We start from the raw sequence: 27,214 nt of genomic DNA, 5'->3' as shown, positions 1-27,214 counted from the left end.
AGTCAGCATGGCTTCAGAAGAGTGAGGTCATGTTTTACTAACATGCTGGAATTCTAGGAGGAGGCAACAAAAGGACATGATCGAAGTAGTGCATATGATATTATTTATCTTTTCTTTCAGATAGCATTTGATAAGGTGCTACATGAAAGGCTGAGCATCAGACTGAAAAAAGTTTGAGTTCAGGGTGATTTTTTTTAGATTGGCGCAGAATTGGCTCAGACACATGAAGTAGAGGGTGATGGTGCGAGGAACCTTATCATAATTGGCCGATGTTAAAAGTCGTTTTCCATAGGGGTTGGTGCAGGGAGCGCTGCTACTTTTATTATATAAATGATTTAGATAGAAATTTAAGTAACAAGCTGATTAAGTTTGCTGATGATACCAAGATAGGTAGATTAGCAGATAATTTGGAATTAAGTTATATCATTACAGAAGTAGTTGGATAGCATACAGGCTTGGGCAGACTTGTGCCAGTTGAAATTTAATGTGAATAAATGTAAAGTATTACAAATAGGAAGTAAAAATGTTAGGCTTGAATACTCAATGGGAGGTCAGAAAATTGAGAGTACATCTTATGAGAAGGATTTAGGAGTTATAGTGGACTCTAAGCTATCGGCTTACTTACAATGTTCAGAAGTCATTAAGAAGGCAAACAGAATGTTAGGATATATAGCACTTTGTGTTGAGTACAAGTATAAGGAGGTTATGCTCATGCTTTATAACATACTGGTGAGGCCTCAAATGGAGTATTATATGCAGTTTTGGTCTCTAGGCTACAAAAAGGACATAACAGCGCTCAAAAAGGTCCAGAGAAGAGCAACTATGTTGATTCCAGGGCTACAGTGGATGAATTATGAGGATAGATTAAAAGAGCTGAGCCTTTTTATTTTAACATCGGAATCCCTGAAGCCTACGAAAAAACATGTAATCCCAGGCCACCTTAGATTCCTTCGCACCTCTCCGTCACAGTCTTTTGTTTTGCAAATATGTTAATCAGCACAAGCAGCATTTAGCCTGCTATCCCTTCCTCCCCCACCGACGGAGCGGAGTCCGTTGCAAAATTCTCAGAGCCCAAGTCTCTTTATCTGGCAGTGAGGTGCCTGGAGTTGTATAGGGTAAATAATATATTGTAATTTGGAATACATACATTTCATGTGTGTTCCATGATATGTGTAAGTGTAGGATGGCAGGAAATATGGGGCAAGAAATGCTGAACATATACCTAAAACAGAAACTTTTTCCATGTTATACTAATAATGGCATGAAGTGTATAATGTGTGAAGACTGTTGTCCAAATATCAAATAAACATGTACACTTTTTTCAAGAATATAACCAAAGAAAAAAAATCATTAGATTTACATGTTGCTGTCAATGAGTTAAAAACCCAAGCTCAAATGTCAATTGACAGGAAGTTGATATGTGTTCTTGAAAGGTGCACAGGTAAAAACTGCTGCCTTATAATCCAAAGGTCATAAAGCTTATGGAGCCGTTTCTGGGCAAAGGCAGAACCGTAACAAGAGACCGGTTCAGTACAGCGATTTTGCTGGCTAATAGACTGCTGCACTGTGAAACAACTCTGCTTGGCACCATAAGTAAAATGGGACTTCCACCTGCAGCTAAAGTTGCTTTAGCATGCAAGCAATTCGCCACACTAGTGTTTAGATCTGGCAGTGCCGTGCTGATGGTGTATGTGCTCAAAAAGAAGACTTTGATTTCAGTCTGTAACAGCTGGGGTAAAGTTTTGTTACCTGTAAAAGATTTCACTGAAGGGATATAAGCAGACGCACAGACTCTGGTGAATCATGTCTTCTTGGTACAGTGGAACCTCGGTTCACGACCATAATTCGTTCCAAAATTTGGTCGTGACCCGTGTGGACGAAAAAGGCACACTGGAAAGCAGACAGATAATATTTTCTCAATTCACTTTATTTATTCATTCGGAGTCGCAGTAAGTAGAGATTCAAAAGAGTATAACTTATTGCCGCAAAGCTCAATTGAACCCTGATCAAAAGGCAGGCGGGGTTTTTTATACTTCAGCATCTCATGATTAATAAGACAGAAAGAACATCCTTATCAAAACAGTAAAGTTAAACAATATGTCTGTTGAGCTAAGCATTATCTGTGTTTTGGAAGCTAAGCACAGGAGAGACGCCTTTGCATAAACCACATGTACTTTCTGCAGCCTTGTGACCTTGTCCCTGAAACATTCACTCTGAGAAAGGGAAAAACAAGAAACAGCTTACATTTTATTCATCTGGACACTATTTCTCCTGAACCCTGGAATAACATATTTTTGTTAGTTCATAAGCCAAAGCGTCTCTCACTGGCAAGTTACAAAATAGCTATTATAAAGATTCTAATTTACTAAACACACAAAATACATGGTGCTGAGGAGAACATTCTTCTTCTACATTCCCCCCTTTTGAACCAACAAAAATATGGGTGACATAGGAGTAACAAGGGAGAGAGTAGGAGAAGGGGAAGGAGTGGAAGGAAAGGAGGAAGAAATGGGAAGCATGCATTCTTCGTGTAACATATAAGCCTTGGCCACGGAGGCAGTGAAATACTGGGACACAATATATCTAATTAGGGGGGACTATACAGCAGGCCACAAGCAACAGAATGATAAAAGCAACGGCCAGTGAAATAAAAACTGACCTGAGCCATCAGCCCCAGGGGCTAGAAATGCCAGAAGTGGTAGCTAATTCATTTGAAAGGGCAGTTAAACCTGACGAAGCACAGATGATTGATCCATCGGGAGCCGTAATTATTAGGGATGCAAGTGCAGCACACATCACCAAACATAGCACATACACCCCCCTTTTCAGCAAGGAGCATATGTAATGCTAATCGATTTTGCCAAGTCATAAGGGATGTTCTATCAAGCTGTTCATGTATCCCTTCAACAGCCTCTTTAGTAAAATTCAGGAAACGCTGTTGGTTGTAATATAAGTAATTAATCCAATCTACATTTTTATTTATTGTAACTTGGGGGAAAATAGACTCAAATCCGGCAGCAACTTGATCTCGCGCTTGAAATTTATCAGGGACTCCACAAGGGACACCAATGGAATCAAAGTAAACGCCAGGGCCATGAAGAGAGAATGTGGAGGGGTCAGCAGAGCGGGGGTCGACGATGTCGGCCAGAGCTGGACGACATGCGAGGAGAATTCAAAGGGAGGAGGCGGAAAGGCATATCAAGTTGGGTGAATGCACATGTGCCAGTCCAAACAGGGGGAAGAATATCAAGTAATTTTAATGTACTGCACATCCACCAAATATCAGCACGCGGAGTGGACTGTGTCAACAGGAAAAGTGATAATGTAGAATTAAATGAGGTGGAGTTAACCTGGAAAGTCTGGGAACAGAAGGAAGAAGGGATATGACCAACATCAGTACCTCGGAAGGGGGAACTATAATTACTAGAGAAGCAGGTATAATTGCCTTCATGAGACTGGAACATCGGGGGAGTCATTTGAGGAGTGGGGGGGGGGGGGGGGGGGGGGGGGGGGGAAGAGGAGAGAAAGTGTAATGCAGTTAGAGTCTTTTGGTGTGGATGGAGAGGTAAAAAGGGCAAGGAGACAAGGAAGACCAACAGGGTAAATATTAGAAAGAGGGAAAGGGACAGTAGCCAAATGTGGCCTGGCCGTAGCACAGGCGTAGCAATCAGATTGATTTACTTGCTTAGCCGAATATAATACCCACTGTAACCAACGATTCTGATCGCCATAGCTAGTTTCAATTGAAAGAGTGGATGAGAGGGTGGAAATATTCATAATCTTAACAGAAGAAAAGTCTGGACCAGAAGTTGGGGTGACAGGTGGTGTGTGCAGGAGAATGAGAGGGTGTTAGTAACAGGATTGTCAATCTTAATTAGAAATCTCCCTAAAGGGTCTGTTCCAGACACATATGCCCCTAATATATAGGTTCCTGAGTCATGTAAAGAGGAGTTCTTCAAAATGATGATCAAGGGGTTACAATGGTTGTCAACACATTTATGAGAAGCATGTCCTTTTATGATAGAAAATCGATTTTTCAAACTGTATTTTTGGGCCTCAAAAGGTTGAGAACCCCAGTCCTCAGTTCCAGTGTTAGCAAAAACCCATTGCCAGGTGTCGCAGTTACTTCCCAATAATACTTCGTAACAGTCATACACACGTATTTGTCAGACCAGGTCCACTGGGCTTGTCGACCAGACCCACAGTTGATAATAGAGCAGAAATCAACCTGCACTGATGTGGTGATTCCTAACAGGAAAGTCAAGGTGACCAGGGCAGTCGACAAGGGAAAAGAAAGCATAGTAGCACAGCAATCAAGGGTGCCATCTCTTGCAATGTGAGGCGTGAATCCAGGCGGGCAATCCTTCCATTTTCACTGCATGTGGTGTGGATAGAAGAACTTGGAACGGTCCTCTCCACCTCGGCTGATGCCAATGTTTCGTCCGAGTGTCATGGACGAGGATCCAAGTGCCTAAGGGAATCGGCGTGTCTTTAGATGGAAGACTAGTCCTCCAGCCTGGATAACCTGCTCGTGGACTTCTTTCAGAGTATCTCGGAGACCTGTAAGACAAGAGAGAAGATCATTGTCCACAGTATGCAGGTTAACATTTCGCATAACCATGCCCACAGGCATGGGTGTCCGGTCAGAATTTCAAACGGCGACAGTCCTAATTGCCGGTGTGTTCTTGCCCTCAATCTCATTAAGGCCAGAGGCAAAGCGTCCGGCCAGGACAAATTTGTCTGCTCACAGATTTTTGCTAATTTAGATTTTAGGGTGCCATTATCAATTTGCAATTTCTGTGGTATGCCCCACCTAGGAATAATTTCTTTGATTAAAGCTTTGGCTACAGTTTTAGCATCAGCATGTTTAGCAGGAAAAAGTTCTACCCATCGGGAGAACACATCAACAATTACTAGACAATAACGGTAACCTTTAGACGGAGTTAGTTCAATGAAATCCATTTGGAGGTGTTCAAATGGACCCATTGGATTAGGTGTAACAGCGGGACTTACCTGGACTTACCTGGGTGCCCTTTCCTACATTAGACTTTTGACATAATGCACAGCATCTGCAGAACTGCTCTGCAGAGAAGCCTTTGGGAGGAAAGGTTTGTTAGTTTGCCTATGGGTCCAGACTCCATAAGAGAGGGACCATTCTTTGGACCATTTTCTTTTTCTCTGTCCGTGGCTGCACTCTGTAAAGAAACAAGTTGATTATCAGGGGTCCTGGTTATTTCTCTGTTGGAATAAAGAAATTGGTGTGTTATTATATGCAGCCTGTTTAGCAAAGTGATCAGCTAATTCGTTTCCTTTGCTGACAGGATCTTGTTTTCCTATGTGAGCTTGACATTTAACGATCGCTAACTTTGATGGTTTAGTTATAGCTTCTAAGAGGGATTCAAATCAGTTTTTTGATGTTGGATCGGTTTGCCAGCGCTGGTCTTAAATCCTCTACTAAAATAGAACGAACGGCGTGAGGTACCTTTACTGTTAGGGGGCTCATGAGCACTTTGTTTGTCTGTATGTGGTTGCGTTTAAAACTGCATTCATTAATCCCCCCTTTTTCGTCCACGAACACAGTGAATGGACGAGAATATAGTCAGTGAGAGTAATGCATTTTTATTTATTATTTATTTATTGATTTATTTATTTTTTTTAATCACATAGAGCCTTGTCAGCCTGCTATACCACTGCATGCAGCCAGATGGCAGTGTTAGCTAGATTTTTTAAAGGCTGTGCTCCTCCTGAAAAACTTACAATCAAACAACTTCTCAGGCCGCAAGCTGGTACTACTTTTAAATTAGAATTCATCTCACCGTGGTGCCATACATGCTAGCCTCCAGATCATGGAAAAGTCTGAGGCGGGAACCGGGTCAGCGACAACAAGGAAACACTAATTTCCGTGGCGACCCAAGTGCACTTCCCACCAAAAGCTATGCAGCCACAGAGAAATATGCTGAACTTAACCTGTTGTTTTGTGACCGGTCTTGGAAGGTTTAGAATGATGGTTAAACGGGCCGCTAGAGAGAGCTCTTGTATCGCAAGAAATGTCATGACCTAAATATTAACGATAGCTTGAAGTAACTGCAGTTTTTTTTTTTTTTCTTTCTTCGACACTTTTTTATGGCCATTTTCACCTAAAAAGAATAGCAATTTTCTGAGTATCATGTGCACTTGTTGTTTATTTATTTTTCTTTTCTTTTTTCTTATCTATATACTGTATCAATTTATTATCTTTTTCTGGCCAAAAACCATAAACACAAGGGGCTTCAGTATATCCCTGAGGCATGACGGTCCAGGTCCATCGTCGGTTTTGAAAGGTAAAAGCAACCCAGAATTGAGAATCAGGGTGCACGGGAAATGGAAAAGAAAGCGTTAGCAAGGTTAATAACAGAGAAGTACCGGGCGGACGGGGGTATCGTGGAAAGAATAGTGGAAGGATTAGGAACAATAGGTGTTCTAGGAAAAAAACCGCAGAGTAAAACTTGTCATAGGACCCGTCAGCCTTTTTTACAGGAAAAAAAATGGGGGAGTTGACTGGAGAGTATGTAATTGGAATAATTGCTCCTCGCCTCACGAGATCAGAATGTACAGCGGCGATGCCAGCCTCTGCCTCTGGAGACAGAGGATCCTGGACACGGTACGGGCGGAAGGAAGATTTTGAGAAAATCACCAGTGGCTCAGTGTGCTATCCTTCCATAATCAATTTTTCCCTTGGGACCACAGTGCTAAGGAAACATGGGGAACCAAATCTCCTAAACAGAAAACGCTTTGTGAATATGTGAGGTGCACTGAAGCAACTGCTTTAGTAGACAACAAAAATACATGGAATGTGCAAAGTTTCAGGGCATGTGCTGGAGGAAAGAAAAGATTCTAACCAAGGTGTGTCCACTTCAGTAGGGAAATACTGGGTAGTACAAGGCAGGGTGTCCGGGACTTGTAAGTGAGGAAAATAGGCAGGAGGGGAAAGAATGAAGGGCTTTCAAGAGGAAGGTGTGCGGGAGAGATGTTCAGGGTCCAGGCTGTAAAAGAGGGCTTGGGGTGTGAAGTGTGGCACAGGAGCTTAGGAATGGAGCAGCAAAAATCCTTGTTCAGTTAAAGAAAATTGAGACTGACAATTTAAGTCATAAGATCCCATCCCAGCAGTTTCACAGGGCACAAATGATTTAACAGAAAGGAACGAGTCAATAATGAAACTGTTAATGCTGAGCTGTAATTGCACAGGAACCTCCTTCAGCGCATGGCTCCTGTGTCCATTTCAAAGGCAGTTTCTTTGCCATTAAAGTCAATAAAAGATCAGTTTCAGCATGACGAGTAAGCAAAGGAAACTGGAAAAAGTGGCTTGGGTCCCTGATAATTCTTAGGACCAAGGAATGTCATTAGGCTCAGGGAGAGGGGGGTGACGGAGGCGCTTGTGTGGGCAGTTGCGTCTGAAATGTCCAAGTTCACCGCAGCCGTAACAGGCATATGACGCTGGCGTCTGCTCCGAAGGGTTAGGCATCTGAGCAAAAGGATTATTAGGGTTTGATAAATGGAACCCACGTCCTCTTCCGTGCCCTCGCCCTCGACCTCCAAAGAATTTTCCGCGTCCTCTCCCCCTAGCCAGGTCAGTTCTTCCAGTATAGTAATTTATTTGTGCAGCCAAAAGTTTGGTCTGTGTGTCTGACTCTTTTAATTTAGTCTGACTGTCAGCATGCTCTGCATGACGCTTGTCTTCCTCGAACGTTGCGGTCTTCCAGCCTTTTTGCAGGACGTGCAGACTTTGCTTTGAATGTCACTTCTCAGTCCCGAGATGAAAGGAGGCACTGCAGCACGAGTTCTATCGTTTGTATTGTCTAGCCCAGAGTGATTAGCCATCAGATCTTGCAATCGGTGAGCCGGCTGAAATTAGTGACCAGTTTGTGCCCTTTTTATATTTTTTTCTGCCAGGGCTCCTTTCAAAGACTCTCACTGGGCGAGGAAAGGACCTTCATTCCAATGCCAAGGGACACCGTTATGATCACCGTGATTTACAGTTGCCCATGCGGCGCTCAGCTGTCGACGGAGCACCTGTGTCCACTCTGCAGCATTTGTTTTATACATGTTATCCAGCTGCTGTAACAGCTCCACAAATTGCAGTCCACCGACTGCTCGTGCGCTGGGAGACAGATGACTCTTTTAATTTCTGCCATTACAATCCAGTAGCATCTTGTGAATGATCTGAATTATCTTCTTTAGGGTCAATATGTGAGGATGGGTCATAATGATATTGTTCATCGTAAAAACCTGCTCCAGACGGTTCGTCTGTTAACAGGGGTGTTGTTGGAGAAGAGGGTGCAGGAGGTGGAAGCGGGGGGAGTTTTGGTAAGGAGGGGGTGGACAGATTACGGGGTATAGGGGGTCTTTCTTTTTTCGGTCTGCTTTCTTTTACTTTCAGGCTTGGGCGCTGTCTCTATCTTCATTTTCTGCAACGCTAGCAATAATTCTTCCTTGTCTTTTTTGTGTTTTGACTTCAGCAGCCAGCAGGTTGTTACGCCTCTGCTTATTCCACTTCTTACATGCCTTTTTAAATCCAACCCAGTCTGCTTCTCTATTAACTATTTAGGGGACCCGCTTTCAATCCCGACGGTGTACTAGGAGCCTGGTGATTCTCTGAAAATAATCCTTCTAACATTAAGTTTTGAGGACCCTGGGGGACCTGTTTGACTGGCGTGCCATTATAATTTCCCATAGTAAGCGGCAGGCCTTCAACAGAGAGCAACTCAATCCCCGATTATTTCTCGTCCCACTTGTCGTCCCCGGAATCAACCAGTCGACAAGTGGAAATCAACCTCCCCTCTTCCAAATTTCACACGTACTCTAACTGCCCCTTTCACCCCTATTCCTCTTAATATAGGAACGTGCCACTCGGTCCTTTCTACTCGAATTCTTAAGGGATGACTTACTAGCATTCACACTGTGCCGTCACTCTCTATGAATCCCTAAAACCCTTCTAGGTCGATACGGTATGATTCTCTATTCTTTCAGCATGCTTTTATTTTTTATTCTCTTTTATTATTTTCTTTTTTCTTTTCCCCGTATATTTCTATTTCTTCCAGCACACCAGTCAAACCAACGGGAATCCCCCGAATCTACTCACCACGACTCCTTCTGCCTGCCTGGAAAAAATCCCATCCAGTTGCTTGTCGTTTCGGTCAGGAGGAGGTCAGCGACTCCCCACGCAGGAAAACGCCCGAGGTTGGCCAGTCCTAACTTTTACCAGAGCTGGTCCTCGATCCGCGGAAATCGGTCCACTTGGACGAACCCGCCCAGGGAGTCGTCTGCCCGTCTCCTGCCCCACGTTCGGGCGCCAAAAACTGTGGACGAAAAAGGCACACTGGAAAGCAGACAGATAATATTTTCTCAATTCACTTTATTTATTCATTCGGAGTCGCAGTAAGTAGAGATTCAAAAGAGTATAACTTATTGCCGCAAAGCTCAATTGAACCCTGATCAAAAGGCAGGAGGGGTTTTTTATACTTCAGCATCTCATGATTAATAAGACAGAAAGAACATCCTTATCAAAACAGTAAAGTTAAACAATATGTCTGTTGAGCTAAGCATTATCTGTGTTTTGGAAGCTAAGCACAGGAGAGACGCCTTTGCATAAACCACATGTACTTTCTGCAGCCTTGTGACCTTGTCCCTGAAACATTCACTCTGAGAAAGGGAAAAACAAGAAACAGCTTACATTTTATTCATCTGGACACTATTTCTCCTGAACCCTGGAATAACATATTTTTGTTAGTTCATAAGCCAAAGCGTCTCTCACTGGCAAGTTACAAAATAGCTATTATAAAGATTCTAATTTACTAAACACACAAAATACATGGTGCTGAGGAGAACATTCTTCTTCTACACCCGAAACAATTTCCGCCATAGGATTGTATGTAAATACAATTAATCCATTCCAGACCATACGAACTGTATGTAAATATATATTTTTTTAAGTTTTTAAGCACAAATATAGTTAAGTAAACCATAGAATGCACAGCGTAATAGTAAGCTAAATGTAAAAACATTGAATAACACTGAGAAAACCTTGAACAATAGAGAAAACTAACACTGCAATATAGCGCTACCAACCGCTGGCTAAAAACACTTTTTTTTTTTTTTTTTTTAAATGAGTTTTAAGTACAGGGAAAAAAATGACATTTGAAAAAATTCATAATTTAATAAACCACCAAGAAAAGTAACATTGCAACAATGCACGCTACGAACCGATCGCTGTAAACAGAAGTGAAAACAAAATCAAGCCCAGCGCACTCTAACTGCCTTCCTACCTTATGCATCCAGCTCTCTCTCTCGCTGCCTGTGTGTGTGAGTGTGTGGCGCTCTCTCGCGCTGCCTGTGTGTGTGCGTCTCTCTCTCTCTCTCGAGCTGCCTGTGTGTGTGCGTCTCTCTCTCTTGCGCTGCCTGTGTGTGTGCGCGTCTCTCTCTCTCGCTGCCTATGTGTGTGTGTGTGTGGGGCTCGCTCTCGCTGTCTTGCTCGCTGCACAGGAAATGCACAGGGAGAGACTTAACATGTACAAACCGAAAGGGAAACTGGCTTGTTCGTATACTGAGTATGTGGTCGTGAACCGAGGCAAAAGTTTGGTGAACTTTTTGGTCTTAAAATGATTTGTACGTGTACCGAGACGTTCGTGAACCGAGGTTCCCTTGTATCTTGTTGTCACTTTAATTTTTTAGTTATTCATTTTTATTCTTGAATTAAAGCACACTTGTTTCATTATACTTTTGCAAAATTGTTTATTTTGTATTCCATTAACCACTTGAATAATCGAATCCGTGTGGAGTACAGGCAAGATTGAAAAAAAAAAGAAAACATGTTGAAGTGGCATAGTGTTTTCATGTATGAATGTGTGTGTGCTTGCGTGAGAGAGGCAGAGACAGATTTGATCTTATCCCTTTAAAAGAAATTTTGAACAATTTTGCAATTCCAGTATTTATTTTAAAAGCAGCAGAGAGGGGGCTGCATTTGTACAGCTCTGCTGCAACCATAGATATGAGTGTCCTCTCCAGCAGAAGGTACAGACCACCACAGTAGACATGACGCATTTAGTCCAGGACAGGAAATGACGCTAGCCTCACCGGAACAGGAAGTGACATCTTATGTACCGGAAATGGCGTCATCCAAGGCACCAGAACCAGAAGCGACATCATCCAAGGTGATCATCCGAGATTTCCCGTGGATGGTCTGAAGAAGATAAAGACAATTAGTTCAGCTCGCCACCTCCTGGTGTGGCATGGTATCATCATTCTTAAGGCCTTTCAGCCTGTCTCCCAATCACACGTGTGTGACAGTGTGCACGAGGTGAGTTAAACGGAAACTTTAAGCTAAACAATGTTTCTGGGTGCTGTCAGGATAAATGATTTTTCAAATTTGTTGTTACAACAATAATTAACTTCTAAATTGCATAGCTTACGTATGGCTTTGCTTTTTTCCAGTTATCTTTACTAATGCACTGTTTGAAAAAGTAGTAAGTCCACACATCTGATTTAAGTTTCTAAGAAGCTACTTTCAGTTAAAGAGGACAAACAATTTTATGCAAAGTAGTAAAGTGCTTTTCCGTAGAAAGCCTTAACAGGTGCATTAACACCATCTACTGGATCGGTTACCAAAAATGAAGACATGCAAAAGCCACATATAGTAAGCATAGAGCATATAGAGATGCACAAGATCGAACTTAAACTTTAAGAATCGACGCTGAGTTGTTTAAACGAAAGATAACAATTCATCGGAAAAATCTATATTTTTACCCACTTATGAAAACTGAAGAAGCAGTTCAGTAGAATTAATCACTGTTAACCTATGAAAGTGGGACTATGACACCTATACTGGTTTCAGTTTTAAAAGTATAAAAACATACATTGTGCCCCGATGTATATTGTTGTATATCAAAAACCATGGGAATTCTATTCTCTTTATTTTCATTACTACATCAACTAAGATGTGAGAAATATAGGAACAAATCAGATATAGTGAATAAAAATAAATATAATAATATTTATTAATATTTAAATAATTGAGAGACAATCTGCTTCCTCAGTGCTTTAAAAGCTTATTCTACAATGTTATTGATTAGATCCTGCCAGGTTTTGAAAAATTTCTGCATAGATTCTCTAAGTGAGAATTTTATTTTTCCAGTTTCAAATAATATATAACATTAGTTACCCACTGACTTAAGAGGAGAGTTAGGATTCTTCCAGTTTAGCAAGATAAGTCTACGTGCAAATAGTGTAGTAAAGGCAATCAGAGTTTGTTTGTCCTTCTCCACATTAAACCCATCTGGGAGTACACCAAACACAGCTGTTAATGGGTTAGGAGGGATTGTGACACCAAGGCTGTCGGAAAGGCACTTAAAAATTTTGGTCCAGAATGATGTTAATTTGATGCAGGCCCAAAACATGTGACCCAGTGAGGCTGGAACTTGATTGCAGTGTTCGCAGGTTGGATCTTGCCCTGGAAACATTTTGGACAATTTTAAACGAGACAGATGTGCTCGATATATAATTTTGAGTTGAATAATTATATGCTTTGCGCATATGGGGCTCAAGTGAATTCTCTGCATTGTTACCTTCCACTCCTTTTCTGAGATGTTGAGTGAGAGATCCTTTTCCCAATGTCCTCTTAGCTCTTTGAAAGGGATGGACTGTAAAATGGTTTTATATATTGCAGAAATGCTGTCTAAGTCTTTGAAATTGAGCCATATTTTTTCCAGTATAGAGGGAGGTGGGAGGTGAGGAAAATCGGGCAGGTTCTGTTGAACAAAGTTTCTAATTTGAAGATAGTGAAAGAAATGTGTTGCTGGGAAGTTAAATTTAGAATGTAATTGTTCGTAGGATGCAAAGACGTGGCCCATGTATAGATCTGTAAGTGATTTAATCCCAGATGTTCTCATGCAGAGGTGCCACCAATAAAAGCTTCTGTATCTTAAAATGCTTCCTACATTGGCTCCATATTCTGAGTGAGTGAAGCACAATTGAGTTGTTAGTATATTGGCGATAACTTGCATTTATTGGGGCACAAAGCAAGGAATATAAAAAAGTACTGCAGGATTTTATTTCTATTGTGGACCAAGCCTGTATATGTTCATTTGTTTGTGTCCATGTCCAGGTTTTGTAGTTTGTATGTTTGCTGCCCAGTAATTAAATTGAAAGTTAGGTAGAGCCATGCCACCTTCAGCCTTTGGCCTTACTAGAGTCGCTCTTTGGATATGTGGATGTTTTGAATTCCAAATAAATGTGGTTTGTCAAGAGGTTGAGCTCTCAACTGGAGACGATGCAGCGGACCGTGGTCCTGAGAAGTCTGTGCATTCGCCTTTCTGTTCCATGTAAGTCTCTGAAAGGCCGTACCTTGAACATTGACTTGCCAATCTAGATATAAATAAAAAGGTAAAAAAGATAAAAAGGTCAGTCACAGTAAAACATTGTAAAAGTGTACAGTAATCCCTCGCTATATCGCGCTTCGCCCTTCGCGGCTTCACTCCATCGCGGATTTTATATGTAAGCATATTTAAATATATATCGCGGATTTTTCGCTGCTTCGCGGGTTTTTGAGGACAATGGGTCTTTTAATTTCTGGTACATGCTTCCTCAGTTGGTTTGCCCAGTTGATTTCATACAAGGGATGCTATTGGCAGATGGCTGAGAAGCTACCCAGCTTACTTTTCTCTGTCTCTTGCGCTGACTATCTGTGATCCTGACGTAGGGGGTGTGAGCAGGGGGGCTGTTTGCACACCTAGACGATACGGACGCTCGTCTAAAAATGCTGAAAGATTATCTTCACTTTGCTACCTTCTGTGTGCAGCTTTTAAGTATGCTGCACGGTGCTTCGTATACTTAAAAGCTCAAAGGGCACGTATTGATTTTTTAATCTGTCTCTCTCTATCTCTCTCTAACTCTCTCTCTCTCTCTCTGCTCCTGACGGAGGGGGTGTGAGCTGCCGCCTTCAACAGCTTTGTGCCGCGGTGCTTCGCATACTTAAAAGCAAACAGCCCTATTGATTTATTTGCTCCTTTGAAGAGGAAGATATGTTTGCATTCTTTTAATTGTGAGACTGAACTGTCATCTCTGTCTTGTTATGGAGCACAGTTTAAACTTTTGAAAAAGAGACAAATGTTTGTTTGCAGTGTTTGAATAACGTTCCTGTCTCTCTACAACCTCCTGTGTTTCTGCGCAAATCTGTGACCCAAGCATGACAATATAAAAATAACCATATAAACATATGGTTTCTACTTCGCGGATTTTCTTATTTCGCGGGTGGCTCTGGAACGCAACCCCCGCGATGGAGGAGGGATTACTGTATTTCCATTAGTGGAAAGAAGTCCATAAAGTGTTTCTTTATACAATTCTGCCTATTAATTCATTGGCTGAAAGCACACAATGGATAAGAAGCTCAACACTGTGATGTTTGTAGGATGAAGGAAAAGTGAAAATCTGTGTGAGATTAATATTACATTTATTTGGCAGAATATCTCTGTGAAGATAATGTTATACTATGTGGGTAACATTTTCATAATTCCTAATAGTTTGTGTGCTATTTCTTATTGTAGGTCAGCTTTAGCTGCTGCCATATTAGCTACTACACTGGCTGGTCGCACAGTGGCTATACCTCCAGTCCGCTGCAGATCATATTCTGATAGTGATGCTTTGCATTCTGAAACCTCAAGCCTTGTTCAGCCATATGCCAGCATCTCAGAGTTCCAAAGGTAAAGTATTAATTGAATATAGTGGAATTTCAAAATGTCCCAGGCATAACATGAATAAAACAGGGTTTTAAGTTGTTTGCTTGAATAGTGTTCTATTTAGGAATTGTACTTAGCCAAGAATATTTAATAAATGAAAGAAAATAGGCAGTTAAACTGTTTTTTTTTGCAATGTGACCTGCAGTGTTCACATTTCTCACTAATGTAGAGAAAAATAAAAATTCTAACATAAGCCAAGTGCTAACAAACCTGTGTCTTAAATTAGTGGTGGTGAATCTGTATCTGCCTCCCTGATACAATAGGGGGAATTATATTTTCAGGGGTAATAAACCATTTGTGATTTAGAATTAAATAAAGCAGTTCTAAACAAGCAATACTTTTTGAAGTTTAAGGACTTAAATTGCAATAAAGTATTCAATATATTTGTCATTCAGAAACATTATCTACACTTCAAACTACCAATGTGTTAAATCATAATAATATTTCTGATAATTCTTCTGAATTCTGCATTTAGCCTGTGAGTTGCCTATGTAATAAAAGTTTCTTCCATGTTGCATTGGTTGAAAAATCTGCTTTTATGTGTCATTCAAGAAATTATTTTTACTACCATATGAATTTAATTGCTTTTCACTTTTGCAGGGAGAGAAATAGTCAGTCTGCAATTAAAAGACCTCGAATGCCTTCTCCAAAATTTGATGAACATTTCAACTTTGCTTTGGAAGGCACAGAAAAGAGTTCCATGGAAGAAAAAGTATACTCCAAGGTAAACAAAAATGTAAGTACATTACAGTGCAAATTTCAATCATCATTTAAATGGTTTGTGGTTTAAAGTTTTATTGGAAAAATGAAAAATTCAGATGTGAGTGTCAGTAAGCTTTGCGCCCTAGGAACCAAGTTGCCTAGACTATTCTATAACATTTCTGATCATAAAATAGATAGAGAGATAGATAGATACTTTATTAATCCCCAAGGGGAAATTCACATACACCAGCAGCAGCATACTGATAAAAACAATATTAATTAAAGAGCAGTGCAAGTTAAAATGCAAGGTGGATTGTGCAAGGCAGGTATAATAGACAATAATCTTGTATAATGTTAACGTTTAACCCCCCGGGTGGAATTGAAGAGTCGCATAGTATGGGGGAGGAACAATCTCCTCAGTCTGTCAGTGGAGCAGGACAGTGACAGCAGTCTGTCTCTGAAGCTGCTCCTGTGTCTGGAGATGATACTGTTCATTGGATGCAGTGGATTCTCCGTGATTGACAGGAGCCTGCTCAGCACCAGTCGCTCTGCCACAGATGTCAAACTGTCCAGCTCCGTGCCTACAATAGAGCAAACCTCACCAGTTTGTCCAGGCGTGAGGCGTCCCTCTTCTTTATGCTGCCTCCCCAGCACACCACCGCATAGAAGAGGGCTCTCGCCTCAACCGTCTGATAGAACATCTGCAGCATCTTATTGCAGATGTTGAAGGACGCCAGCCTTCTAAGGAAGTATAGTCGGCTCTGTCCTGTCTTGCACAGAGCATCAGTTTTGGCAGTCCAGTCCAATTTACCATCCAGCTGCACTCCCAGGTATTTATAGGTCTGCACCCTCTGCACACAGTCACCTCTGATAATCACTGGGTCCAGGAGGGGCCTGGGCCACCTAAAATCCACCACCAGCTCTTTGGTTTTGCTGGTGTTCAGGTGTAGGTGGTTTGAGTCGCACCATTTAACAAAGTCCTTGATTAGGTTCCTATACTCCTCCTCCTGCCCACTTCTGATGCAGCCAACTATAGCAGTGTCGTCAGCAAATTTTTGCACGTGGTAGGACTCCGAATTGTATTGGAAGTCCGATGTATGTAGGCTGAACAGGACTGGAGAAAGAACAGTCCCCTGCGGCACTCCTGTGCTGCTGACTACAATGTCAGACCTGCAGTTCATGAGACGCACATACTGAGGTCTGTCTGTAAGACAGTCCACGATCCATGCCACCAGGTATGAATCTACTCACATCTCCGTCAGCTTGTCACTAAGGAGCTGAAGTTGGATGGTGTTGAAGGTGCTAGAGAAGTCCAGAAACATAATTCTTACCGGACCACTGCCTCTGTCCAAGTGGGAGAGGGATCAGTGTAGCATATAAATGATGGCATCCTCAGCTCCCATCTTTTCCTGGTATGTGAACTGCAGAGTGTCGAGGGTGTGGCGGACATGTGGCCTCAGGTGGTGAAGCAGCAGCCGCTCCATGGTCTTCATCACATGTGATGTCAGAGTGACAGGCCGGAAGTCATTCAGCTCACTAGGACGTGATACCTTTGGACTGGGGTGATGCAAGATATTTTCCAAAGCCTCAGGACTCTCCCCTATTCCAGGCTCAGGTTGAAGATGCGCTGTAGGGGACTCCCCATCTCCTACGCACAGGCCTTCAGCAGTTGTAGCGATACTCCATCTGGACCCACGGCTTTGCTGGCCCGATGTCTCCTCAGCTCTCTGCCTACCTGGGCTGCTGTAATTGTGGGTGGGGGGGGAACTCTCTCCTATGCTGGTATCAGCAGAAGGATGGGTGGAGGATGCAGTACTCTGAGGTGAGAGTGGGTTAGGGTGGTCAAACCTGTTAAAGAAGTTGTTCATCAGGTTCGCTCTCTCCACGTCTCTCTCGATGGTGGCACCCCGCTTCGAGCTGGAGCCAGTGATGATCTTCATCCCATCCCACACTTCCTTCATGCTGTTATTCTGCAACTTCTGCTCCAGCTTTCTCCTGTACTGCTCCTTCACCTCCCTGAGCTGGACTCGGAGTTCCTTCTGCTCGCGCTTGAGCTCATGCTGATCACCGCCTTTAAAAGCCTTTTTTTCTTGTTCAAAAGGCCCCTGATGTCACTTGTACTCCATGGCTTGTTATTAGCATAGCAGCATACTATTCTTACTGGAACTACAATGTCCATACAGAAGTTGATGTAGCCAGTAGTGCAGTCAACAGCCTCCTCAGTGTTCTCACTATGTAACCCCTGCAGGATATCCCAGTCCGTAGTTCCAAAGCAGTCTCTCAGAGCCTGCTCTGCCTCAGGGGACCACTTCCTGAATGAGCGTGTGGTTGTAGGTAGCTCCCACACTCTTGGTTTGTAGTGAGGCTGAAGCAGAACCAGGTTATGATTTGCTTTCCCAAGCGTAGGCAGCAGGGCGGCACTGTATGCGTCTTTAACGTTTGCATACATTAGGTCAATAGTCCTATTTCCCTGGGTGTTACAATCCACATACTCGGAGAAGGCAGGTAATGTTTTGTCCAGTGTCACATGGTTAAAATCTCCAGAGATTAGCACAAGCTAATAGGTCATTAGGATAGCAATTTATAAAAAGAATTCATAATTAATTGCAGAATTATGGTATTTGAGGGTTCACATAGACTGCCTCTTTCTCTTGCATGATTTGGCTCAACAACTAATCATCACATCATCATGGCATAACAGGCTTAAGTTTCAAGTTTCAAGCCGTTTTGACATCTCGATAATGGGTGTGTGTCCATCAATGTATAGTATGGTATTTTTCCATCCAGCCGTTTTAGCTCTAGACTGTCCTCAAGAAATTGTGATACAGTAATCCCTCCTCCATCGCGGGGGTTGCGTTCCAGAGCCACCCGCGAAATAAGAAAATCCACAAAGTAGAAACCATATGTTTATATGGTTATTTTTATATTGTCATGCTTGGGTCACAGATTTGCTCAGAAACACAGGAGGTTGTAGAGAGACAGGAACGTTATTCAAACACTGCAAACAAACATTTGTCTCTTTTTCAAAAGTTTAAACTGTGCTCCATGACAAGACAGAGATGACAGTTCCGTCTCACAATTAAAACAATGCAAACATATTTTCCTCTTCAAAGGAGTGCGCGTCAGGAGCAGAGTCTGTCAGAAAGACAGAGGAAAGCAAACAAATCAATAGGGCTGTTTGATTTTAAGTATGCGAAGCACCGCGGCACAAAGCTGTTGAAGGCGGCAGCTCACACCCCCTCCGTCAGGAGCAGGAAGAGAGAGAGAGAGACAGAGTTTGTTTTTCAATCAAAAATCAATACGTGCCCTTCGAGCTTTTAAGTATGCGAAGCACCGTGCAGCATGTCATTTCAGGAAGCAGCTGCACAAAAGACAGCAACGTGAAGATAATCTTTCAGCATTTTTAGACGAGCGTCCGTATTGTCTAGGTGTGCGAACAGCCCCCCTGCTCAATCCCCCTACGTCAGGATCAGAGAAAGTCAGTGCAAGAGAGACAGAAAAGTAAGCCGGGTAGCTTCTCAGCCATCTGCCAATAGCGTCCCTTGTATGAAATCAACTGGGCAAACCAACTGAGGAAGCATGTACCAGAAATTAAAAGACCCATTGTCCGCAGAAATCCGCGAACCAGCAAAAAATCTGCGATATATATTTAAATATGCTTACATATAAAATCCGCGATGGAGTGAAGCCGCGAAAGGCGAAGCGCGATATAGCGAGGGATTACTGTATACGGACAGTCTAGAGCTAAAACGGCTGGATGGAAAAATACCATACCATACATTGATGGAGACACACCCATCGTCAAGATATCAATGTTTGCGGTGTTAGGGGACCCTAAAACGTTGAGATTTGTTTTGACTGATCCAAAGCTTTTGCTCCTCCTCCATAGACTATAGGTTATGGTGGGGGAGGGCACAAAGCAAAAATACTGTATAATCAAATGCAAAATGTAGTGACACTTAAAGTGATGTTTCTGTATAAAGTGTACAGCTTTAACTTAATTTCCACATGCCTTTTGCATTTTTTACTAAATCAAAATGTGTTTATAAAAAAAAAGTTTTGTTTTGCAAACCTCAAATAGTAATTCAGTTCATGCTTCTCAAGTTAATTATACCAGTTACTCTGATGTCTCTAGGCTCTCCCACTTGTATAGAACTAGAAAAGTCAGCAAAGCAGCCATAATCGCTCAGCACAGAGGGTTCTAGTATAAAGATGAGATGGCCTCCAGAGATGAGGCAGGACCTGTTGCATTTGTCCTTGGCCCAAATGGACAAATATTTTTCAACTTTGTATTGTGTTTATTTCTCCAGTTCAGTTTATGTTTTTATAGTACTGTTCTCGGAAAACTATAACACTTAATACAGGTAAAATATAAAATACATCTTTTACACATTTAATAATTTAGACATGTAAAAATATAGATTGCATTGCACAGTAAATAAAGCAATTTCATAATAATTAAAATAAATAGATCCTAACAATAAATATCCATTAAATATTATCTTTGAGATATGACCAGTTGACAGTGAAGAAGAGGTTCATATTAAGTTTATAACACAGAGTTAAGCACATTCACAGTTCTGGAGACCTACACCAACCAGCCATAGTATTCCATAGTATTGTATAATATTGTGGAGAGCAGTCTAATAAGAAGAAAAATCCTTCCATTCTTGGATTAATCCTTGGACTCCCAAAATTCTTGGGCATTTCAGATGCCTTTTTCATTGACATATGAACAGTTTGCAGAATAGCAGTATCACCAAGTGCCACAAGAAGAGAAACAGAATGGAGAAGGCTCTGTAAAGATTCATTTACCATAGTATTATGTGAATTATTGTACAAATGACAAACAAATAGAAATGCAATGTAAACAGTTAATCAGTAGCTCTAAGCAGAGTATGCTAGAATGAAGTAGTCGGTCTTCAACCTGGATGTAAAAGCTACGACCAAAGCAGCTTCTCTTATACAAGCAGGGACATCATCCTGCAGCTTTCCAGCCCCTAATGATAAAAGCTGAACCTCACACTGTTGTTATACTCATTTTTGGAATGTTTAGTAGGTCAGGTCGGGTCAGGGCAGCTTACGGACATTGACAAAGGCTGCAAAGAAACTCTGAGAATATTCATGTTTGCACGCCATGAGAACCCTCAGTGCCAGGATGCAGTCGATGGTAAACGTCTTAGGCGTGGTAGGTGAGCAAATGATCAAGGATCCTATTGAGGACGACCCTAGCAAGGACCTTACCCGGCAATGAGAGCAGTGTTATCCCCCTGTAGTTGCTGCAATCCAGGCGATCACCCTTTCCTTTTAAGACAGGGACATCAAGTCTCGTTTTCCAGTCAGTTGGCATGATGACAGTCTCCCAAATGGAAGCAAAGATTGCTTGCAATGCCAGGATGATAGCCTTACCACCAAGCCTGGAGAAGTTCATCCTGGATACCTCAGATCCCTGTAGCCTTCTCACCCCTCAGCTGGTTGACCACCTGTCCAATCTCCGTGAGACTGGGTGGTTCACAGCTAAGTAGAGGATCAGCCTCAAAAACCGTGGACCCAGAGATGTCCAATGTCCTAGCCGGACGATCAGCTTTGAACAGCTGCTCAAAGTAGCCAGACCAGCGGGTCTAAACTGCAGTGTCATCCGGAAGGACCATTCAATCAGCTGCCCTGACTGCATCTCTCCGAGGAAAGACTGGGATGTGCATAATGCTTCGATTACTCTGTAAACAGGACTTGGGTTGCTAGACCACAGATGGTGTGTCACTTGCTCACAGATTCCTCTCACAAATGCATCTTTATCTGCCCTCAGAGTCGTCCTTCTCAGTTCCTGGTACAGACCAGTGTTGCCATCAAGGTGTGCCCTGTGACTCCTCTCGATGATATCCAGGGTGCCCTGTGAGATGAAACACCTCCTTCTGGGAACACCAGTAACACCAACACAACCCTCAGCAACCTTCAGGGTTTTGTCAGGGAAGGTCTCCCACATAACATTAGGATCGGCAATCACACCCAAATCCACAAGTTCCTCACAGAAACTGTGTGCAAACTAGTTTGCAACAGCCTGATCTTGGAGTCTAGCCAAGACCAGCCTCATTTTCCTAGTAGGTGGTAGCCTACTGGACCTAAGCTGGATCTTCAGAGTAGCAACAAGAAGTCTGTGGTCAGAATTCACAAACTGGGCACTTCTGTAGACCCTGCAGTTTTACAGAATCCTCCAGCGTCTGCCCATGAGGATATGATCGATCTCATTCACCTCACCACTAGTATTGGAGTACCACGTCCAACAATGCAGCTGACGGTGCTGGAACCAGGATCCAGCGATTTGCAACCCCTGACCTTTTGCAAAGTCAAGGAACATAGAGCCACTTTCACCACGGTCACCAGACCCACGGGGACTGAGACAATCCTCATAGCCAGTCCTGTCAGTGCCAGTGGTTGCATTGAAGTCACCCATGACCAGAGGAGTGTCACATCGCGGATACCCATCAACCACTGAGCGAAGTTGCGAATAAAATGTCTCCCTCACCGAGACATCACTTACTGCGGTTGGAGCATACACTGAGAGAACAGACAACGCACCCAGGGAGTGCCATAATCTGAGTCTCATAATGTGCTTGTTGAAAGGAGTGACATCGACCAGCTACAGGAACAGCTTCTTCCCGAGTATGACAGCCATCAGAGCAACTAGACCAATAAAAGGTGCATCAACCTACAGAGATCTGGTCAGTCCCAGGTCTGCACACCTCAGAGAGTACCTCCCCAGAAATGCGGAGTTTACGCAGCCCCTCTGACAGCAGAGGAAGATGATTATCATGCCGGAGAGTCAAGACATTCCATGCGCCTACATGGATGGGTCGCCTCAAATTGGGACCCAAGTAATGCCGTGCAGCGGGTGATGTCTCAACACCACACCAGTTCTGATTAAGAATCCATCTTAATTGTACCACAATTTTAAGATAAGAAACATTTTATATAGTGTGTATTTTTAAAACGCTTTGCTAATTATTGCCATAGGTTCAAAAAGAATTTTAGCTCATTCATTTCACCTATGACCTTCTTCACTGAAAAAGAACAACAAATTTGTATGGATTATTGAAGTTATATGTTTGAAATTATCAAACATCTCTTTACCACTGCCCCCATACTTAATCAAGCATGGGTGCTGCACTTTCCTAAATACTTCAAGATACTGGTTTGGTGTATCCTTGTGCTTATTATTATAATAAATTGAACCAAATGTAGAAGAACTACAATGTCGGTTATTGGGAATTGCTAGCTTGTTTTGGAGGAGTGGTCACATTATTTGGAGGATGCAAAGCTTCATTTCATTATTTACATACATCATAAGAACCTGATGTATTTAAAGTCCGCAAAATGAGTAAATGTCAAACAAGCTAGATGGGTGTTATTTTTTAGTTGTTTAATTTTCTCCATCTCATGTAGACCAGGCAGTAAAAATGACAAGGTGGACACTTTATCTTGAATCTATGAGATATTAAAGTTTCTAGTGTCACGTCTGTGCGACAGGTTGCCATCTTCTAGGATCAGTTGAGGTGAGCGATACCACTTTGGGATGAGAAGGAGTGCTGTTGCTAACAGTAACTTCTCCACCAGCAGTTCTGAGACAACTTCCCATGAAGGCACCCAAGCCTGGCCATGATGCCAAGAGCTGGCTACACCCCTTACTTTTGGGATGCCATTAAACTGGACAGCCCAGGTGCGTAGCAGTTGCTTCATGACCAGGAGTCAACAGTGACAGAGCTTCTGTGTAAGATGACAGAAAGACATTCCATGGTGAATGCCTCTTTTCAGTTTTTCTTCACTGCACCCATTTTTGCCTATTTTGGTTATGCATTAAATGGGGTTACCAGGTTAGTACCTCAACACTTTCTGCTGTTCTGATCTGGTGTGCCCACTGGTCACACTGGGTACTTTACTTTATTGAAGAAGTCACGATCAAGATCAGAATAGTGCAAAATTAAGTTTAAATTTTGGAAGGTATTCCTGCAGGAAAGTTATTTGTCCCATCAGATATTAGAGATCAGGTGCTGGAGTTGTGTTATCAATCCACTATGTTCTGTCACCTGGGCATAGCTTAAACCTTTAATCTTATTAATAACCATTTTTTGCTGGAAGGGGTTAACTTCAGAAGTGAAGAACTACAATGCTGCTTGTGAGGTAGATTGTCATGCTAAGTCACATGCTGGCCTGCATATTGGGTTACTCCAACCCATTCTTATTCCACTCCATCCTTAGATATATACATTTCCTTGGGCTTTAAAACTGAGTTTCTTGCCTTCTAAATATTTTACAATTATATTAGTGATGATATAGAAAGATTCTCTAAGTATGCTTATTTTATTCCTCTAAAAGGTTTATCTTCTACAAAAATGTTGGTGGGTAGTGTATTTTTGTAAAGAACTGTAGGTCTTCATTGTTTTCCATTGTCCATTGTTTCAGATAGTAGTCTGCAGTTTATTTACAGATTCCAAAAGCCAGAAGGAGCATATTAACTGAGACTTGGAAAAGTATTGATTTATTTCTGCTGTAACCTGTTCACTATAGTTCTTATTACTTTCCCGCTAATCCACCTCCTTACTTCCACCAGAGAACAAAGTCCAATTCATTGTATACCCAAGACACCATGGTTCATCTGTAGAATGTCTTTTGCACTGGAAGGGCTATGGACTTGAGGACCTTTCCAGAGTTCAGTTTGATGCCCTTTATGCCCCGTGTCTCTTGGCTCAATTTAATAAAAAGCTTCTGTATAAGTGGATGTATACATTCAGAGACCACATCTTTGATGGGCGGTTATGTTAGGATTTGGTTTCAGTGTATATTTTTTATGCTTTTTCAATCATTTTTTGATATCTAACATTTTCTTTGGGTCACAGAATTTGAATCTTGTTTTTTTTTTTTTTTTTTTTTTAATTCTTTGTTCACTTCAATTGTTATTTAATTTTTTTGACAATTTTGACTACTGTGCTGTATTTTTAAAGTTGTTGTCCTTTTCAGCTGCCATTGTTCGGGAATGCCCTTGGAAGCTGTGGTCAGTGGTATAAAAACAGTTTAAGGTCTTTCTCTTTAAGAATTTAGACCACTCTAAAGGCTCGTTAATACTTCATACTCGGAACACGTACGTGCACGCATCATGGCTGCCACACATTTCCAGCGTTCATTTGATGCATCCTCTGAGCAGAGCCTCAGAAATTAACACAATGCATGCGCAAGTTGCAGTCCCAGCAAAAAGTCGGGTGGCGCAGTGTGATAAAAGTTGGAATGTGACTTCAGAGTCTCTGTTTACTATCTACATGTGACAAAAAGCTGCTTTGTGGATCCTCCGGGATCGATGTGCCGGCTTTGATGTTTGATGAATGAATGGTTCAATGTGGTGAAGCAAAATGCTGACATACAAATGCATTTGTGTTGCTTTTATATGCAGGCATCGCATATTCCCCATCGTTTTTTTTTTCTTTTGCACCTTCACAATAGCAACATAATGTTCAGCACTATATTTGAGCCACAGAAAAAAATTAAGGACACAGTGAAAAGGTGTATTTTGCAATTAAAGTGGAAATTTCAGCTTTAATCTCAAAATGTCCACTTTAATCTCGTAGTTTACTTTTATCATTAAAGTAGACTGTCGTAAACATCATGTTAAAACCAACCCATTTAATCGCTATGTGCTTCTTGGGCTTCCTCCTGACCTGACAGCAGCGGCAAGCAGCAATACATCACACAGAACACATTAAATGTATGATATTCAAACTCTCTGCACATTTAGAATGATGAAAAGCATTAAAGTATGTTTGTTACATTTTACAGATAAATCGTTAATTTCGTTCAAATAATTAATACTGTTAATAATTACACACAGGGGGGTGACATGGTGGCAGAGGGGTAGTGCTTCTGTCTCACTGGGAGTCACATCGCTGGTGTTCTCTGCCTGGAGTTTACATATTTTCCTGCTGGGTTTCCACAGTGTGCTCCGGTTTCCTTCAAAAGATGTGGAGATTTGGGTATTTGGTGATGCTAAAATGACACTAGTGTGTGTGAGTGCTTGTATTCACCTTGCGATGAGCTGATACCCCATCCACGGACTTTTTCTGCCTCGCCCAATGCTAGCTTGAATGGGCTCATCCCTGGATTGATGGGTTTAATCATTAAATGTCCTTTTCAGAGATATTGTGGCAAGGTGTCCTCGGAATTTAATGGATGTTTCAGGTAATTCACAACACGGCAAAGCTGAACGTTTTCTCCCCGTAATGATACCTTGCACTGCCACCTGCTGGAATCTTCCAGATTTACGTAAAGTACACGTGCAAGTATGAACAGTACAATGCTTGCGTAGCAGTAGCGTCCGCTGGAGTATGTGTTGCGTCACGTGAAGTATAAACCTGGCCTAACACTGTAGTGTATAGGTTTATCCATGTGCCCATACCATCATCTTACAGTGCCCTGGTCCTTAGGCTCAATGTGTGCCATCAGTTGTGCCACCTCAATTTAAGGTCTTATTTTTAAGAATGCAGACCATACCCACACTACAGTGTATTGGATTGTCAATGACCCCAGGCAACCATCGTCTGGTGGCCCTGCGCTATTGACTTAAGGCTTGATGCAAGACTCTAAAGGTGTTCCACTTTTAGGCTTAGCTACCTCTCAATGCATTGGTTTAGGACTTTGCAAATCACTTTCAAATTTTCTAGAATATTCAGTTTGAATTTTAAGCCTCACAAGACATAATCCTAAAAATGAGAAAAAGGTAAGAAAAATCCAAAAAACAATCTGTGTTTTCTTGTGTGTGATCCTGTTTGATTCCCAATGAGCCCCCAACTGAAGAGTGTTCAAAAATAAATCTCAGTTGCAATAGAATTTTCTTTAGAATATTGTTTTCAAGTGGCAAAATATAGATGTTGCAAAGGAATGTATTAAACAATTATTTAGATAAACAAGCTGAACCACTGACAAAGTATATGATAAGATGAAGCCTCTGATCAGAGGGAGATCACTAGTCTAGAAAGAATAAAAAAAAATTACTTTATTAATCCATGTGTGCCCTCATTTTTCTTAGTTATTTATTGACAGGATTCTTTAGTTTTGTAAATTATTTATGACTCAATTACAGTGTGACTTTGAAATTTGAATTTTACTATTTTATTACTCTTTCATCCTCTTTGGCTGACTATGACCAATGTTATACAAAACAGAACAGTTACTATAGCCCCAGAATCAGAAACTTTGCTAAACCAGTGAAACATGCCCTGGAAGCACAGGAACGGATAGACAGACGGTCGGAGTGTTTTACAGCAACAGAGGGGAATAGATAACTTATCTGGAGTTATAAAGTAATCGAATCAATCAGAAAACCAAAAGTTACAGTTGGAATAAAAGCCAACACTCTACACGGAAAAGGAGCAAAGTTGATCATCCACCTTGCAGTAAAAGCTTAAATGTGAGTATATCTCAATGAACAAGGTGAACTTCAAAGTAAAATTTTTTCTCTGCCTGTTGAGGGCATGTTTATATGTTGTGTGTCCTGTACAGCATAGGTTTTCGAGCTGACAGTACAAATAGCTTCGCTCACCAAATATGTTCAATTAACTTGGAGTTGGTCTGGAAAATATGGACTTTGGAGGACTACATTAGTAACCAGATAGTGATTAGGCAAACCGAAAAATGTATTCACTCCGGTTTGTTCAGGCAATTTGGCCATTTCCGATTCAGCTTCTTCAGAACCTATTGAAGTCTCT

At 41.8% G+C, this 27,214-nt stretch overlaps 2 protein-coding genes across 10 annotated transcripts in view; one reads left to right on the top strand and one right to left on the bottom strand.

The window, feature by feature from the left end:
• The window catches only part of cep89 (centrosomal protein 89), a 416,738-nt gene that overhangs the window by 20,137 nt on the left and 369,387 nt on the right, over positions 1–27,214 (top strand). Inside the window, exons 3-4 of the mRNA XM_051931539.1 lie at positions 14,574–14,729; positions 15,366–15,501. Coding sequence (XP_051787499.1) covers positions 14,574–14,729; positions 15,366–15,501 — 292 coding nt within the window. The remainder of the gene's footprint in view (positions 1–14,573; positions 14,730–15,365; positions 15,502–27,214) is intronic.
• LOC114657616 (uncharacterized) overlaps positions 1–27,214 on the bottom strand; it is a 708,025-nt gene that overhangs the window by 352,069 nt on the left and 328,742 nt on the right. The window lies entirely within an intron of this gene.

The sequence above is a fragment of the Erpetoichthys calabaricus genome, chromosome 9 (assembly GCF_900747795.2).
Source record: "Erpetoichthys calabaricus chromosome 9, fErpCal1.3, whole genome shotgun sequence".
NCBI classification, from domain to species: Eukaryota; Metazoa; Chordata; class Cladistia; order Polypteriformes; family Polypteridae; genus Erpetoichthys; species Erpetoichthys calabaricus.
This window is presented reverse-complemented; position numbering and strand designations above follow the sequence as displayed.